Consider the following 16,158-nt stretch of genomic DNA (forward strand, 5'->3'; position numbering starts at 1 on the left):
TCTCCTCAGTGTGGTTACTGGTATGCACTGTGGGGTCATGAATGGAACTTTTTTAAGAAAGAGAGAGAGGGAGGGAGAGAATTGGTGCACCAGGGCCTCAGCCACTGCAATGGAACTCCAGGTGCTTGTGCCACCTAGTGGGCATATGCGACCTTGCGCCTCACCTTTGTGCATCTGGCTAATATGGGATTTGGAACATGGGTCCTTAGGCTTTGACGGCAAGCACCTTAATAGCTAAGCCATTTCTCCAGCCTGGGCTTTTTAAAAAAATAACTTTTCTCTATGTATCACCCAAATATAGTTGCTATTACCCTTTTAGAAAACTTCAGAACATTCATTGATATGTGCACATTTTTTTTTACCTGTCTTTATTGTGTTATTGTTATATTCAATCATTTTCTGCTTCATTAGTATAGCCCAGCAATTTCCCTATGTCATGGTATAACAGTATTGTTTCTTATGGATTAGCCATTTTCAAAAAGCATAAAATACAACAAAGTATGCTTCCCCACCCCCCAAAAAAATGGATCTTGGATTTGAGGCACAAGAAGTCATTAAGAACCAGACTACAGATATTAAGATATAAACACATAACTTTACATGCCTTTCATGTTTGCATAAAGAAGTCCTAAACAAACGTCATTCTCTCTTAACAGAAAGTAGACATAGGAATTCCTAAGTGTGGGGCTTTTCAGAAGCCAGCAGAACTGACCATCTTTGAGTGCACACCAGGCCTCATGCCAGACTGATGCTCTCATTTGTTCTTTATCCATAGTTCATCAATGCAGGCCTCACCAGCCCCCAAGACAGAGGACAAGCAGGCTGAAGCCATGTGTGCTGCCTGTGGGACTGCTGTGCTGGGGGTGGATCCTGGGCTCTCAGCTCTCAATTCATCAAGAAAAGGTTATTTCAGATAAAAGAAAAAATATTATCTAGATTAAAATATTCTCAGGAATGAGCTGAATGAGTAACCCGTAGTTAAAAACAAACAAACAAACAAACAAAATAGCTGACAGGAATCCTAAAAACCAAGGAGAGGAAAAATGAAGCACAGAGAAAATTGGGCTCCATGTGGTTCTGTCTGGCTGGGGAGAGGAGACAGGACTGCTCAGTGGGGGAGGGATTTGGCTCTGCACACCAGCCCTGACAGAAAAAGGCCTTGTTCTTCCAAGAGCCCCAACTGGGACTAAGGCAAGAGCACAGTTTTGGAGCAGAGGCCGGAAAGAAGAGTGAAATTAAGAACCCTAGCTCTATGAGGGCCTGTGACAGGCCAAAAAAGGGGTGGGAGCAGAGAACATCTGGAAGTTGAAGCCTCAGACCTGTGCCAAGCTGCCTGAGAAACAGGACATGTGGTGTGTGCTGGGCTGGAGGTGGGAGCGCTGTGGGGAGAGAAGACTGTAGAAGGAAGGCCTGGGCCCCAGTGCCTGTAAGTTAAGTCCTTCCTTCTCTTGACTCTTTCTGGATAATAGAAGACCGTCTAACAACTAGCTCCCTAAACAAGAAGACAGGACCTGACTGGAGATATTTTCCCTCTGCTAGCGGAGGGCTGCAGGCTGCTCTGTCACGCAGGGAAAGCCAGGTGCGGTGGGTGGACCAGAGTGAAAAGGCCTTCCACATCCCCCTGTAGCCTGTAGCTAGCAAGCCTGAGCTCCCCTGATGGGGCCCCTTGTGGAATTTAGGTTTTGGCCAGAAATCTCTGCTTTCGAGACCCCAGAAGGTTTGAGGGAGGCTCAGCAAACCTGGCGGCTGCTCTCCAGGATTGGCAAAATGCAGCTTTTTCCAGTGCCTTGTGTTCAGCAAAATTGAAAATGTGTTTGGCTAGAAACCTTTCTCTAATTTTTAAACCCCTGTACTCTTTTTTTTTTTTTACATAAATTTGATCCACATGGTTTTAATTTATTTATATTTAACTCATCAAATCAAATTAGGAGCTACAATGATGAGTGGGAACAATGGCAACTTCTAAGAAGGTTTCTGAGCCCTTTTTCTTAGAACTAAGTCATATTTCCTCATTCACCCATCCCCAACTGTTAAAACTACCAGACTGAGCTGGGTTTGAAATTGAGAACCCAAATGTGAAATAAAGATCCATGCTTGGCAAAGATGAAGCCCAGCAGGGGACTGTTCTGAGGAAGTCACAGTTAGAAAGTGAGGGTGGGAAGCCTGGTGTGGGGCGCACACTTTAATCCTAACACTCAGGAGGCAGAGGGAGGAGGATCACTGTGAGTTCGAGGCCACCCTGAGGCTATATAGTTAATTTCAGGTCAGCCTGGGCTAGGAAGAAAAGGAAAGAAAGAAAGAAAGAAAGAAAGAAAGAAAGAAAGAAAGAAAGAAAGAAAGAAAGAAAGAGGGAAGGAAGGAAGGAAGAAGGAAAGAAAGAAGAGAGGGTGGGGTAAGGAAGATAGGGAAGGAGTCTATTATTTTTCTTCATTAGATAGTTTAAATAAATTAACCTGGCTTTCTGTTATCCCAACAAAAGCCCCCTAGCCACTTCTTTTGGGGATGATCTTATCACTGTTCTCCAGAGCAAAGGCATTTTAGCCTCAAGGAGTGGAGATGGGGCAGGAACTGGGGGAGGGCACTATCTATCTTCTTGTGTTCTCCTTCACAGTAGCTAATTTGAGAGCTCTTTCTCTCCCCTTCTGATAGCACCCCCCACCTCTTCTCCTGACTCTGGCTAAGGTCATTCCATCTGGAAGCACTGAAAGTTTATATCCATTTCAATCGAGTACAAGAGAGTTTATGACATATACCACATAGCCATTAAGCTAACTTTCAGGCACACACCGTATTTTATATAACGTTATCTGGCCTACGTTTATACATAGACTCAGAGGTCATTGCTGTCTGTCCCAATTACCCTTTTTTACTACATCATCATCTTCAACTTTAGCCAGAGGCCAATACTAACTCCCTGTGAAACTCTGGCCCCCTAGGCCCTGAGACAAAGCCCTTCTCTTAGGTAGCCTCTTAGCATCTCCAACCAATACTTAGTGGGTCCTTTGGACCCTGAGCATAGAAATTTCTTTGAACTCACCTCTCTCTCCAATAATAGCCATGAGTTACAAAGACCAGCTTGCTACTTAATAACTGTAAAACCTTAGGGAGTTATGTTATCTTTCTGAACCCTAGTTTCTCAATGTATAAAATGGGCATAATAGCTATGTTTATCTCACAGAGTCATTATGAGGATTAAATGAGATGCGGCATGTAAAATCTTTAGTATGCTGGGTGAGGACTAGGGAGATGTTAGAAAGGTATAAAGTTCCAATTAACAAGGAAGAAAACATTTCAGGGACCTAATGGGTAACATGGTGACCATGGCTAACAATATTATATTACAGACTTCAAAACTGCTAAAAGGTTTAAGAGTTCATGTTTAAACTGGGCGTGGTGGCACACACCTTTAATCCCAGCACTCGAGAGGCCTAGACAGGGGATTGCCGTGAGTTTGAGGCCACCCTGAGACTATATAGTGAATTCCAGGTTATTCTGGGCTAGAATGAGACCCTACCTCGAAAAAACAAAAAAAAAGAGTCCATCTTTTCTAGAGCCAATAGTAACACAGGGATTAGAAGCCCTAAAGTCTAATTGCATGGAACTTGTTCCTCTCTAAACCACATGGGACTGCTTTTCCCTGTATATTATGAAGTGTATGCATGCATACAGAAGGGAAGAGGTCGTGGGGGTAGTTTTTAGTCTGCTTAAAGGAGCCTAATATTTCCCCAGACCCCTAGGAAGGCTTCTGGGAAGCAGAAAGTTTGGAGAATGTCATTCAACATGTCTGATAAATGCTCTCCCCAAGGGAAGTACAGAAGTTTATGAGTGTAGACTCAAGCCTCATTCTCAGTAGGGCTCAAAGGAAAGAGAGTTCCAGTATTTATAACTTTCCTCTAGTGAGACGTTGACCAGAACGGAGGAACCCAGACTGCAGGAGACCGTGAACATACGATGCAGCTGTGGTACTTATGCAGAACTGCTGTGAGGCTCTCGGGAAGAGGACGCCTGCCATCTCTGGACAGACAGTTACCAGTCCTACCAAGATGACCTCATTTTCAACCTTGAGTTCTACTGGGCAATATGTGTGTCTTCCATACATAATACTTACTAGAAATGCTGGCTCCTGCTCTAGCAATCTCAAAGCCTGCCAAAGAGGTGGGCCTAGGGAAGTGAGGAAGGGGACATGTATTCTGAAGGGCAAACATTTGGCTGGGAAGTCACTTGTGGCCTTGTAAAAAAGGTGACAGGATGGCCCACGGCACTTCTCTGAAGAAGTTCGGACGTGGGGGAGTACGGGGCGGGGTGGCTTGGCGTCATGGAATGTGCTTGGCCACATTCACCCGGAACCCTCTCTTGCTCTGATAACACTCCAGGAATGCTCTGCTTCTAGACTCACTTTCCCAGATAGCGTGGTGGCTTAGAGATCCCTCTTGCAGACACCAGAAGTATCTCTTCCACTATAATTCAACACCCCTCTTTTTGGTTACCTTGAGTGCATTTATGAATTCCTGATCAAAAGAGCCTAAAACCTAATTAGGACAGCATCTACTGAGCTGGTGCAGGGGCTCATGGCTGTAATTATGGTGACTTGAGAGGCTGAGGCAGGAGAATGTCGGATTTGAGGCCAGCCAGGGTGGTATAACAAGCTTCCTATCTCAAGCCCCTTTCTCCAAAAAGCCAGCAGATACTGAGCTGGGGGAGCAGCGTACTCACTCAATGGTAGAGCACTCAAGGCTCTGGGTTCAAATGCCAACACCACATACAAACAGCTTTCTCTTTAACACCCTCCCCAACCCTGCGCTGATACTTGGGAAGATGCAGATGGTTACACATAAACAAACATCCTAAGCATTTCCAGTGTAAATGCCTGGCTTTAATAGCTTTTCACAGTATGACAAACACTGATGGTTTTTGACTAACTTCTCTCTATCACAGAAGCTGGAAATTAGAGTGTTCTCTTTTTCCCAACCTCTTTCGCTGGTAGAGGAATGACACAGTTCTGGCTGATGAGATGCAAATGAATATATGTTGAGATAGACACTGCCCCACATTTTGTGAAAATGTTCTGTTTGGAGCTGCTGTTACCATCTTGCAACCATGACAGAAAAGTCAGAGAAATGCAGAGGTGCTGCTTTATGCAGTTGAGAAGCCAAACCAATGGTGACAGCCACCAAATTCTAGCTTTCTTACTATGTGAGAAAGAGATAGCTCTAAAGTACTACCAGATATATATATATTTGACACAGGATTTCACTATGTAGTCCTAACTAGCCAGGCTAAACACCAGGCTGACCTCAAGTTTGTAGTGATTTTCCCACCTTTGCTTCCTAGGTGCTGGGATTGCAGACGTGTGCCACCATACCCGGCCTACTGTTAGTTTTTTTAAAAAATAATTTTTAATAATTCAATTTTTCTGTAACATGGAAACAAACTCTGGTCTAAATGATACCCTCAGAAAGTCAACAGAGAACCTCATCATGTTTCTGGTATTGTAGGAAATAGGTTTTAAACAACTAAGCTTACCAATATGTTTTTTTTTCAATTAACTTCTCCAAACAACAGCTGAATGGCACAAGCTCTCCAGATAACTAACGTCTGACAAGAGGATAGGCATACATGAGTAGCTGGGAAACAAGGTATGGAATAAGAATGTCATTCAGAGCCAGGCGTGGTGGGACACGCCTTTAATCCCAGCACTCGGGAGGCAGAGGTAGGATCACCGAGAGTTCAAGGCTGCTCTGAGACTACATAGTGAATTCTAGGTCAGCCTGGGCTATAGTGAGACCCTACCTCAAGAAACAAAAAGAAAAAAAAAAAAAAGAGTGTCATTTAGGATGCTGTTCTCTGAGTGTCAGGGGTCGAGGAGAGGTCAGCATCAGGGATAGCCTCTTAGGAGTTGCATCTGAACTATACCATAGAGAGGACTAGAGATCTGGCAATGGAGAAGAGGGGCATTCTTGGCAGAAAGACTAACTGTAAACAAATATGAGAAACTGAAGGTCATGTCCTGGAACCAAGTTCATCTGTTTTGTGCAGGGAATGAAGCTCTGAGTAGACAGTGAAAGCCTGGCTTGGGGATTGAAGGAGTTCGCTTTTCTTCCCCCTGAGGTACCAATGAAGGTTTCTGATACATTAGGAGTCAAAACAATTTTATGGGGGAACTCACCTGAAGGCAGTATATGGGATAGGTTGAAGGCGGTAGCAAAACCATGAGGAGGTTCTATAGCTCTCTGGGCAGGAGATGAGGGTATAAATCCAGCCACAGTGAAAAATAGTTACATGAGAGACAGACGTACAGGTAACATATGTTGGCTATTGTCAGGACATGGGGTATAAATTAGGGATGGAATAATGTAGAGAATGCGTTGTTGTATGAGATATAAATGAAATATATGTGGTACCTCTGGAGCTGAAGACAGGAATGGTTTTATGTAGATGTTGGAGTCATGAACCTTCAGGTCATGGTCTCCAAGTCCCCTGGTCACTCCAATAGTTGCCATTACCCGGGCCTAGAAACATAAACAGAGGGTCATCAGAATCACACACAGTGACAGTATCCCATCACATTGCAGCTCCCAGAGGTAAGAGTGATGCAGGAATGTTCCAGTTCCTCCTGCCCATGTGCCACGCCCCTGTATGTTAGTTGACTTGAGGCTGTCCTATTATAGTAAACTTACTGAGGTGTGGCTGTCTGCTTTTAGCTTTCTTTTGTGGAGATTAGAAGGAACAGAAAACAACAACCTAACTCCAATTCATGTATGATGTCTATAGCTACTGAAATCAGTTCATCCCAAATCCAACAGGATCCACCCATCCACCCACCCACCCACCCACCCATCCATCCATCCATCCACCCACTCACCCACCCATCCATCCACCCACCCACCACCCACCCACCCATCCATCCTACAAGTTTTGCTGAGCCCCAGCTGTCTCCTTAGTCCTGTGATAGGCATTGACAAAAGATATAAATTTAACTTTATGGCTAGGGAAAACAAATCATAAGCAACTCCATAATTTTAAAATTCCTGTAGGTTCCCTCTGGGTAGAAAGGAACAAAATGTCACTAATACTATAGCTATGTGAAGACTTCTGGTCTGAAGCCCCATGCTTTCTTGAAGCTGCTCTTTTGCATGGTTTATGGAGGCAGAGTGTTGTACTAATCCCTTTGTAGTCAGCTTAAGTATCTCCTGGGATGCCCAGATTTGACTTACCCAAACCCTGACTTAGAAAGCACAGACAGCACGTGGTAGGGACACAAATATCTACGGCTTCAACCCTTACTATAGACAACCTTGGTAAGGCAGATAAGAGGTACATGTCTAAGTAATGTCTTACAAAATGTAGCTAAGTGCTGGAAGGATCATGAACAATGGGAGTTTGAGGGAATAAAAAATTCATTCGAATTATTTAGTTATTTATTTTTAGAGAGAGAGAATGGACATGCCAGGGCCTCTAGCCACTGCAATGAACTCCAGATGCATGTGCCACCTTGTGCAACTAGCTTTACGTGGGTACTAGGGAGTCCGACTTGGGTCCTTAGGTTTCACAGGCAAATACCGTAACTGCTAAGCCATCTCTTCAATCCTGGCACTGAAAATTCTTCTGAGAGGGTCTCCTGGATGAGATAACTTCCAAAGAAGAGATGTATCATGATAGGCAGGCTTTGAGTGATGGAGTGTACATGGTTCTGGACAGAATAAAGTCCAGTGGCCTAACCACAGGCTATCAGTAATAGATTCCATGTAATGCAATGGTTCAAAGATCTGAACTGGAATACTCCCTCTGTTACTTGAGTAATGAGTAACGACTTCACAAGGGTACGGATGGAGTAGATGCAGCCTCAGGAAATGAGAAGCCAACGTGGAGTCCTCATCTCCATATTGCCTCTTCAAGGAGCTATGGATTTTGGAACTGGTCTTAGATCAGAAGGTAAGCAGGCTTTACAGTAGAGTAGAAATGAGACCAGGACGTGTGTGTGTGTGTGTGTGTGTGTGCGCGCGCGTGTGTGTAGGGGACTGGATTGAGACAAGGTCTCACACTGTAGCCCAAGCTGGACTAAAATTTACAATTCTCCTGCCTTAGCCCTGAAAGTTAGATAATAGACTTGAACCACTTTGTCTAGCTCCATGAAATGTTTCTATTTTAGGGACAGAGTTAAGGGAATAAAAGGCGGACAAGAAATGTGAGGCCTGGGGCTGGGCAGGCTTCTTTGTAGATAAGAGGTGCTAGCTTGAAACGTGGGTGTCCCCAGTCCCTCAGAGCTCTTATGCTCTCTCCCTATGACAGCAGCTCCCCTGGCTGGAGAATGCACACGCCAGCATTGTAGTTCAAAGAATCCGATGCTCCTGCTAGGGACTGAGCTTGTTTACAAGAATACACACATCCCCACACACAGCCTTAAGAAGCACTGTTGTAAATAAAAAGTAACAGCTGTGAAAATACCCCGAGACGCTTGAGTAAGAGTACAGAGAGGAATGGAAAAACCCTGTGGGATCTAAACGGAACTCCAAGAGACCACAGGGCGCTCACACAGGGATGGTACGTGGCTTCATTTAAGGAGAACCCACCTACACAAGCCAGATGGAGGTGTAGTGGCTTTTACACAGGCCAACAGGTACCACAGCAGCACTCTCCAGCTGCCTGAATGAGCTGAAATGACTGAGGACATCTTGGTGAATCAAACTTTTCATTTAACTTGGAAAACCTGAATCCTTTAAATCTCATGCTAATACCCTTCTAAGAACATATTAGTCTGTTTTCTTGTTTCAGAAAGAAGAGTCCATTCAATATAAAATAACAGTTTACTGAGTTCTTATGTATTTATCCAAGGTCGGCCACAGGTCAGGGACAGGGCCAGGGATAGGTGGGTGCTAGCGACATACCCACTACAGGATGTGGCCCCATACTGACTGGAGCTAGGTGGGATAAAGCAGGGTAACACCGAGCATCTCAGCCCACAGGTCCTGTCAACGGCACCCACGGCACTGAAGAGCACACACGCTCTGATCAGAAACAGGACTTGACCCTGCATCATTCGCAAGCAGCGCTGGTGAGGTAGATGCTTATGGGATGATCCCATGTGGGCCAGACATTCCTGCTTGCTCTTCTCCATGAAATGCTTCCTTCCATTAAACCACTCCTGGATGACACAGTCCACAACCTGTATGTCTCTGTCTGTCTGTCAGTCTGTCTTACCCTGAGAAAGCCTGCTTTGGTTTTCTTGTCAGTCATGTCTTCTTGATTAAAGAAAAAAAAAAATCAGTTAAAGATTCTTTTCTTCTTTCTTCTTCCCTTTCTTTTTCCTTCTTCCTCTCTCATTTTTAAGTTGCCATAAGTGATTTAGGTATCATCCATCTCCTCTCCCTAATCCCCTTCTCTCCCCACATTCCCTCTCCCCTTTCTATCCTCCCCTTTCTATCTGCATGTCAATGTGTACTTTTACCTCTTCCTCACCCCGTTTCCAACTCTTCACACTGACTCTAGGTTCCATCATTTTTGAAACTAGGACCTGCATATCAGAGAGAACATGTGGTTTTGGTCTATCTGAGTGTGGATCACTTTACTAAATAAAATTCTTTCCAGGTCTATCCATTTTCCTGGAAAATTCATAATTTCATGTTTTGGTACTATTGAATAAAATTCCATTGTGTACATGTACCACATTTTCATTATCCATTCACCCACTGGTGGGCATCTAGGCTGTTAGCTGTTGTAAAAAGTGACAATAAACATGGAGGTGCAAGTATCTCTGGAGTAGAACATAGAGTCCTTAGAGCATGCCCGGGACAGGTATAGGCAGGTCACGTAGAGTTCTAGTTTTCTGAGTTGTATCTCTTTACTGATTTCCATAACGGCTGTGCTAGTTTGTATGTCAACCAGCAGTGAGTAAGGGTTCCTCCTCCCTCACATCCTTGCCACCATTTGTTGTTACTTTTCTTGATCATGGCCATTCTGACTGGAGTAAGATAGTATCTCACAGTGGTTTCAGTTTGCATTTTCCTGATGACGAGGATGATGAACACCTTTAAAAATACTTATTGGCCTATTGTGTTTCTTCTTTTGTGAACTGTCTATTTATTTTGCTAGCCTATTTGGTGACTGGCAAATTTATTAGTTTTTGGTATTTAATATCTGCAATTCTTTGTAAACTTTAGGTATTAGCTCCCTGTCTGAAGTATAGCTGGCAAAGATTTTCTCCCATTCTGTGGGCTATTTGCTTTGCTGATGGTTTCATTTGCTGTGCAAAATCCTTGTAATTTCATGTTGTCCCATTTATTAATTCTTGGTGTGATTTGAGCCCTGTTCAGAAAGCTCTTGCCTATACCTCTATCTTGAAGTATGTCTGATTCACTTTGAACTGTTATTTATACATATTTATATATATGAAGACTACTGATTTTTGAGTGTTGATTTCGTATCCTGAAACTTTACAGAAAGTACTACTAGCTCTAAGAATTTTCTGATATATTCTACTTGGTCTTCTAGGTATAAAATCATGTCTTCTGCAAATAGGAATACTCTGAATTCTTCTGAAGTCTTCTCATTGCTCTAGCTAGGACTTAGAGCACAATATTCAATAGACATGATGAGAGTGGGCATCTTTGTCTTGTTCCTGACTTTAAAGGAAATGATCTCTGTTTTCTCCATTTAACATAATGATGGTTGTAGGTGTGTCATATGTGGCCTTTATTATTTTTGTTATATCTTCCATGTATTCCAATTTTCTCCAGGAATTTCATCACAAAGCTATGTTGGACTTTACCTAGCACCCTTTTTGCATTCATTGAGATGATCATGTGGTTTTTATCTTTAATTTACTTATATGGTGTGTTATATTTATTGATTTATGTATGTTGAACCAACCTTGTATCCACAGTGTAGGGTGGATAATCTTAATGTGTTCTTGAATTTGGTCTGTGAGAATCTTGTTGAGAAATTTTGCATCTATGTTCATCAAGGGAATTAGTCTATAGTTTTCTCTAATTATTGTGTTTTTATTCAGTTTAGGAATCATGGTAATACTAGCTTTGTAGAAGAGTTGGTATTAGGATGTTTTTAAAAGTCTGGTAGAATTTGGTGGTGAATCCATCTGGTCTTGGACTTTTCTTTGTAGGGGAGGCTATTCATTGCTTGTAATCAGTCTGCTATTAATATCTTTGAGATTTAACTTTGGGAGGTTATATGTGTCTACAAGTGTGTCCATTTCTTCTAGTTGTTGTAGCTTTCTAGAATGTTTCCAAAATATTCTCTATTGATGTTTTGGATTTCATTGGGTCTGTTTTAATGACTCCCTTTTTGTCTCTGATTTTGTTAATCTGGGCTTTCTTTCTCCTTTTTGGTACTTTGGCTATGATTTATTTTACTTACTTTCTTAAAGAACCAACTTTTTTTGATCAATTGCTCTTTTAGTGTCTATTTCATTAATTTCTGCTGATATTTATTATTGCTTATCATCTACTGTGTTTGGGATTGACTTCTTATTTTCCTAAAGCCTTGAGGTAGATCACTAGATTATTTATTTGAAAGCTCTTTAATTCCTTAATATGGTCATTTATACAATAAACTTTCATCTTAGGACTGCATTAGCTATATCTCAAAGGATTTGTTAAGTTGTATTATCACTTTTGTTTGTTTCTCAGAATTTTAAATTTCCTCTTTGATTTACTCATTCACTAGTGTGTTGTTCAGTCTCCAAGAATCTATGTAGTTTCTATGTAGTATCCTCTCTTGTTATTGATTTCTATTTTGATTCCTATACGGTCTGATGGAATACAAGGGACTATCTAGTTTTTCTTATATTTGATAGTTTGTTCTGTGGCCTATAATGTGCTGATTTTAGAGAAGATTCCATGTACCACTGAAAAGAATGTGTGTTCCCTCCCTGTGGGGTGGAATACTCTACACATATCTGTTAGGTCCTGTGTAGTTTGTCTTGGAAGTTTCTCTATTGTCTATGATCTGTCTAAGTATGATAGTGGGGTACTGAAGTCTCTCATTACAACTGTGTCTGGACCCAAGTGATCATTTATGCCTTTTAATATTTGCTTTATGAAAATGTGGCCTCAATATTTGGTGCATAAGTACTTACAATTGTTATATATTCTTTTTTTAAAATATATTTTATTTGAGAAAGAAAGAAAGAGGCATGGGGGGCATATAGAGAGAAAATGAGTACACCAGGGTCTCCAGCCACTGCAAATGAACTCCAGACACATGTAACACCTTGTACATCTGGATTACATGGATATTGGGTAATGGAACCTACATCCTTAGGCTTCACAGGCAAATGTCTTAACTGCTAAGCCATCTCTCCAGTCCAGCTCTGTTATACAGGGTCTCACTCTAGCCCAGTCTGATCTGGAATTCACTATGTAGTCTCAAAATGGCCTCAAACTCACAGAGATCCTTCTACCTCTGCCTCATGAGTGCTGGGGTTAAAGGCGTGCACCATCATGCCTGGCCTATTATATTATATATTATATATTATATATTATATATTATATATTATATATTATATATTATATATTATATATTATATATTATATATTACATATTATATATTATATAGTCTTGTTCCTTTCTTTTTTTTTCCTTTGGTTTTTCAAGGTAGGGTCTCACTCTAGCCCAGGCTGACCTGGAATTCACTCTGTAGTCTCAGGGTGGCCTTGAATTCATGGCAATCCTCCTACCTCTGCCTCCCAAGTGCTGGGATTAAAGGCATGTGCCACCATGCCTGGCTTGTTCCTTTTATTAATATGTAGTTACCTCATTTTAGAATAAAATTTTATTTATTTATTTATGTGCATGCAAAGAGAGAAGAGAGACAGACAGAGAGAGAATGGACACACCAGGTTCTCTAGCCACTGCAAATGAACCACAGATGCATGTGGTACTTTGTGCATCTGGTTTTATATGGGTACTGGGTAATCAAACTGCTGAGCCATTTATCCAGTCCAGCTTCCACCCCCACACCTTTTTCTTTTAAATTTTCTGATTAAAAGTTCTTCTTAGCATGGTTGTATTTTTCACTTCTAATGGGCCTCTTCACACTGAGGTGAAATGCATTCGTGTTCAGAGGAAAAGTGCCATGATTCCAAAGGCATTTGCTTGAGTTGAGAAAGGGGTCAAAGCTTACTCAACATTTCAATTTTCTCCAGATCAGCTCCAAGTCACCCTAAGATCTATATAGTCTTTCTTGGATTCAATTGTGCACTACTTAGTGTTTGCTTCTAACTGGGGTCCTAGGAGCCAGTAATGGCCTTTGCCACCTCTGTCCGGGCTCAGGGTGATGCAAGCTTAACTATAGTAAAGCTCTGGAGCAAACTTGCAATGTTCAAGAATTCACAGTGTGGGGCTGGAGAGATGGCTTGGAGGTTAAGTGCTTGCCCATGAAGCCTAAGGACCCTGGTTCGAGGCTCTATTCTCCAGAACCCACATTAGCCAGATGCACAAGGGGGCGCACGCGTCTGCAGTTCATTTGCAGTGGCCGGAGGCCCTGGCGTGCCCATTCTCTCTCTGTCTGCTTCTTTCTCTCTCTGTCTGTTCGCTCTCAAATAAATAAATGAACAAAAAATATTCACAGTGCAACAAAAGAACACTAGAAGGGGACAGAAAGCTTACATTCCATATTGGTGCCACCCTTGCTGGGTATACAATTCTGTCTGAGTTGTCAGTGCCAGCTGACTTGTCTCCCCCACAAAGACAGAAAAGCCAGCTTGACCTGCCTCTGAACTTGTCAGTTATAAAAAGATGATGTATGTGAAAGTGATCATGTTTGAACCCATAACAAGTGGCTCCAATGGACAGGGAAGGGATGCTATTTTCACAACTCGGACTTTCAGCTTTTGTGCTCACCACCCACCACCACCTCCCTACCCTGCCACTCCCTGGGCCCTCAAGACAGTTGACCTGAAGGATGATGTATGTGATGTTCTTCCAAGCTGTCAAAGCTAGAAAATCCCATGCTGCTGAGTGGAGCACACAGACTGCCACAGGCTATGCAGAGCACAAGGGGCTCCAGCCTCCTCTCCACCCAGGAATGCACATGTGCCTACCTTCTTGCCTTCTCCATATATAAGGGGAAACTTCAAGTCATCATCCTCAATGGTTTTGTACGCCCTGTGGGGGGACAAACAAGAGTTTAAAACAAGCTTGCACTCAATTAGTGACCCTCTGCCCTTACACAGGCTGCCAGGCACCTCATTTTCCCAGAGACCTATCCGTTTACCACAGTCTGTCTCTTTCTACCAGTCTCCATTCTTCTATAGAAGTGTATGTGTGTGTGTGTGTGTGTGTGTGGTGGTGAGTATGGTTCAACAATCTAGAAAATACTAACTATATATACTTAAAAAGGAGAACATAGTTGGCATATTTATAATTAGCAAGAAGAGGACATGGGTTTCTGTCCTTAGTGTCTTTGTGATGACAAGTGATCCAGCAATGACCACTGGATTCTGCTCTCAATTTGCAGCAGTGCCCAGAGGTAGATGGAGTGTGAAACTGCTCCAAGAGCCAGTTCTCACCCCCAGGGCTGACTAAACCAGGCACCCTCCTATTGGAATGACTGGGGGTGGACTATTTAGAGCCTGTGTGACCTCAAGATGATAAGCAAGATTGGCAGAAATTCTTTGCTTTACAATATCTTATGAAAGACCATTTACCACACAGAAAAAAATTTACTTCATACTTCATGGGTTTATTCAAAATATGATTAGGTATATGCTACTTCCAGCAAATGAAGTGAAGTCATGTCTTGTAATTTTGCCTATGAACAAATTAAAAAAAAATATCAAGCACTGCGCCTGGTTAGTAGTTATATCACTCAGGGGAAGTAGCTCCATCTTCACTTTCTCCACATTCAAAATGAGGACAAAATACAGGATATAAAGAGCTTAGCTCAGAATGTACACTTAGTAAAAGCCCTATTAATGGCAGTTGTATAACTACTACCTTCTGGATAATTAATTCCTTCTGTAACACCTTCCTGAAGAATGGGTTATGAGTAGTTATTTGTCACTTCAAAGTGGATGCATTCTCAGGATTTCATTAATCAAACAAGGCTCCAGAGTTACCACAAGTGTGGACAGGGTGGGGTAGGTGTTCGAAGTAGACATGCTGTCCTCAAGCGCAATCTCCAATGTGTGGGGAAAGCAGCAGCGATACAACTTATTCACTGGCATCCCAGTCCTTAAATACACTTAGGTAACTAGGGAGTGAAGCTTAAATGAAATGAATGGAAGCTCCCAATTTACGAAAGACCACAACCCAAATTAATAAGCATGCAGAATGAATGAGACTCAGTGTAATGACACCCATGTATGAAGTTGCTGTGATGAAACTCATCACTCTGTATGACAACCCAAAAAGTTAATAAAATACTTCCTTATTATCCTGGAAGCTATTTGAAGAAGTTGTTCCTTCTCTGGGAAAAAAAAAAATCAGTGAGGCTTTGCCATCAAGTACACCTGGGTTCATACTTACTAGGGTAAGTGGATACATTTTCTGGGCCTCAGGATCCACATTAGCCAAAACAAGGGCAAAACTGGGCCCATTTGGGGGCTGGTGCGAGGACTGAACCGGGCAAGGATGTGCAGGGCTGAGGCAGCGCTCAGCACAGTCACACTCGGCTCAAGGAAGCCAGTGTTGAATCTAGGGGCCAAATGGTCAAGAAAGGAACTCTACAATTTTCTCCCTTTATATGCATCAAATTAACACAAATGGAAACAACTGCTTTGATGATTTATATACTTACATACACGATTTTAAACACTGTGGGACACAGGTTACTTGGGGGACAAATAAAGCTATTATTAGAATCTAGCCTCAACTTAGAGGTGGGCTGGGCTGAGTGATTCTCAACCTTGGCTACATATTGAATCACCTGCAAGGGTTTTAAAACATCCCAATGGCCATACCACATCTTAGAGGAATTAAAGTGATTCTCTTAGGAAGAAATTATGGCACCAGCAGATTTTTCTTTTTTTAAAGCTTCGGACTCTGATGTATAGCCAAGGTTAGGATGCCTGCTGGAGACCAAGTGTTAGTGAGCTCACACTGGAAGTGAGTTAAGCATTAAGCCCCTTATCAGCCTGACCCTTGAGAGACTTTATGGCTCCAAGGAAGTGGGAAAAGCTTTGAAGTGAGCATGAGGAGGAC

General features: G+C 42.4%; 1 protein-coding gene across 1 annotated transcript in view; it reads right to left on the reverse strand.

Annotated features, from left to right (window-relative positions):
* Ppm1h (protein phosphatase, Mg2+/Mn2+ dependent 1H) overlaps nt 1–16,158 on the reverse strand; it is a 281,291-nt gene that overhangs the window by 51,293 nt on the left and 213,840 nt on the right. Inside the window, exons 7-8 of the mRNA XM_004650050.2 lie at nt 14,058–14,121; nt 6,402–6,509 (exon numbers count right to left, since the gene is read on the reverse strand). Of these exons, the coding sequence (XP_004650107.1) occupies nt 6,402–6,509; nt 14,058–14,121 (172 nt within the window). The remainder of the gene's footprint in view (nt 1–6,401; nt 6,510–14,057; nt 14,122–16,158) is intronic.

The sequence above is a fragment of the Jaculus jaculus genome, chromosome 6, assembly GCF_020740685.1.
Source record: "Jaculus jaculus isolate mJacJac1 chromosome 6, mJacJac1.mat.Y.cur, whole genome shotgun sequence".
Lineage (NCBI taxonomy): Eukaryota > Metazoa > Chordata > Mammalia > Rodentia > Dipodidae > Jaculus > Jaculus jaculus.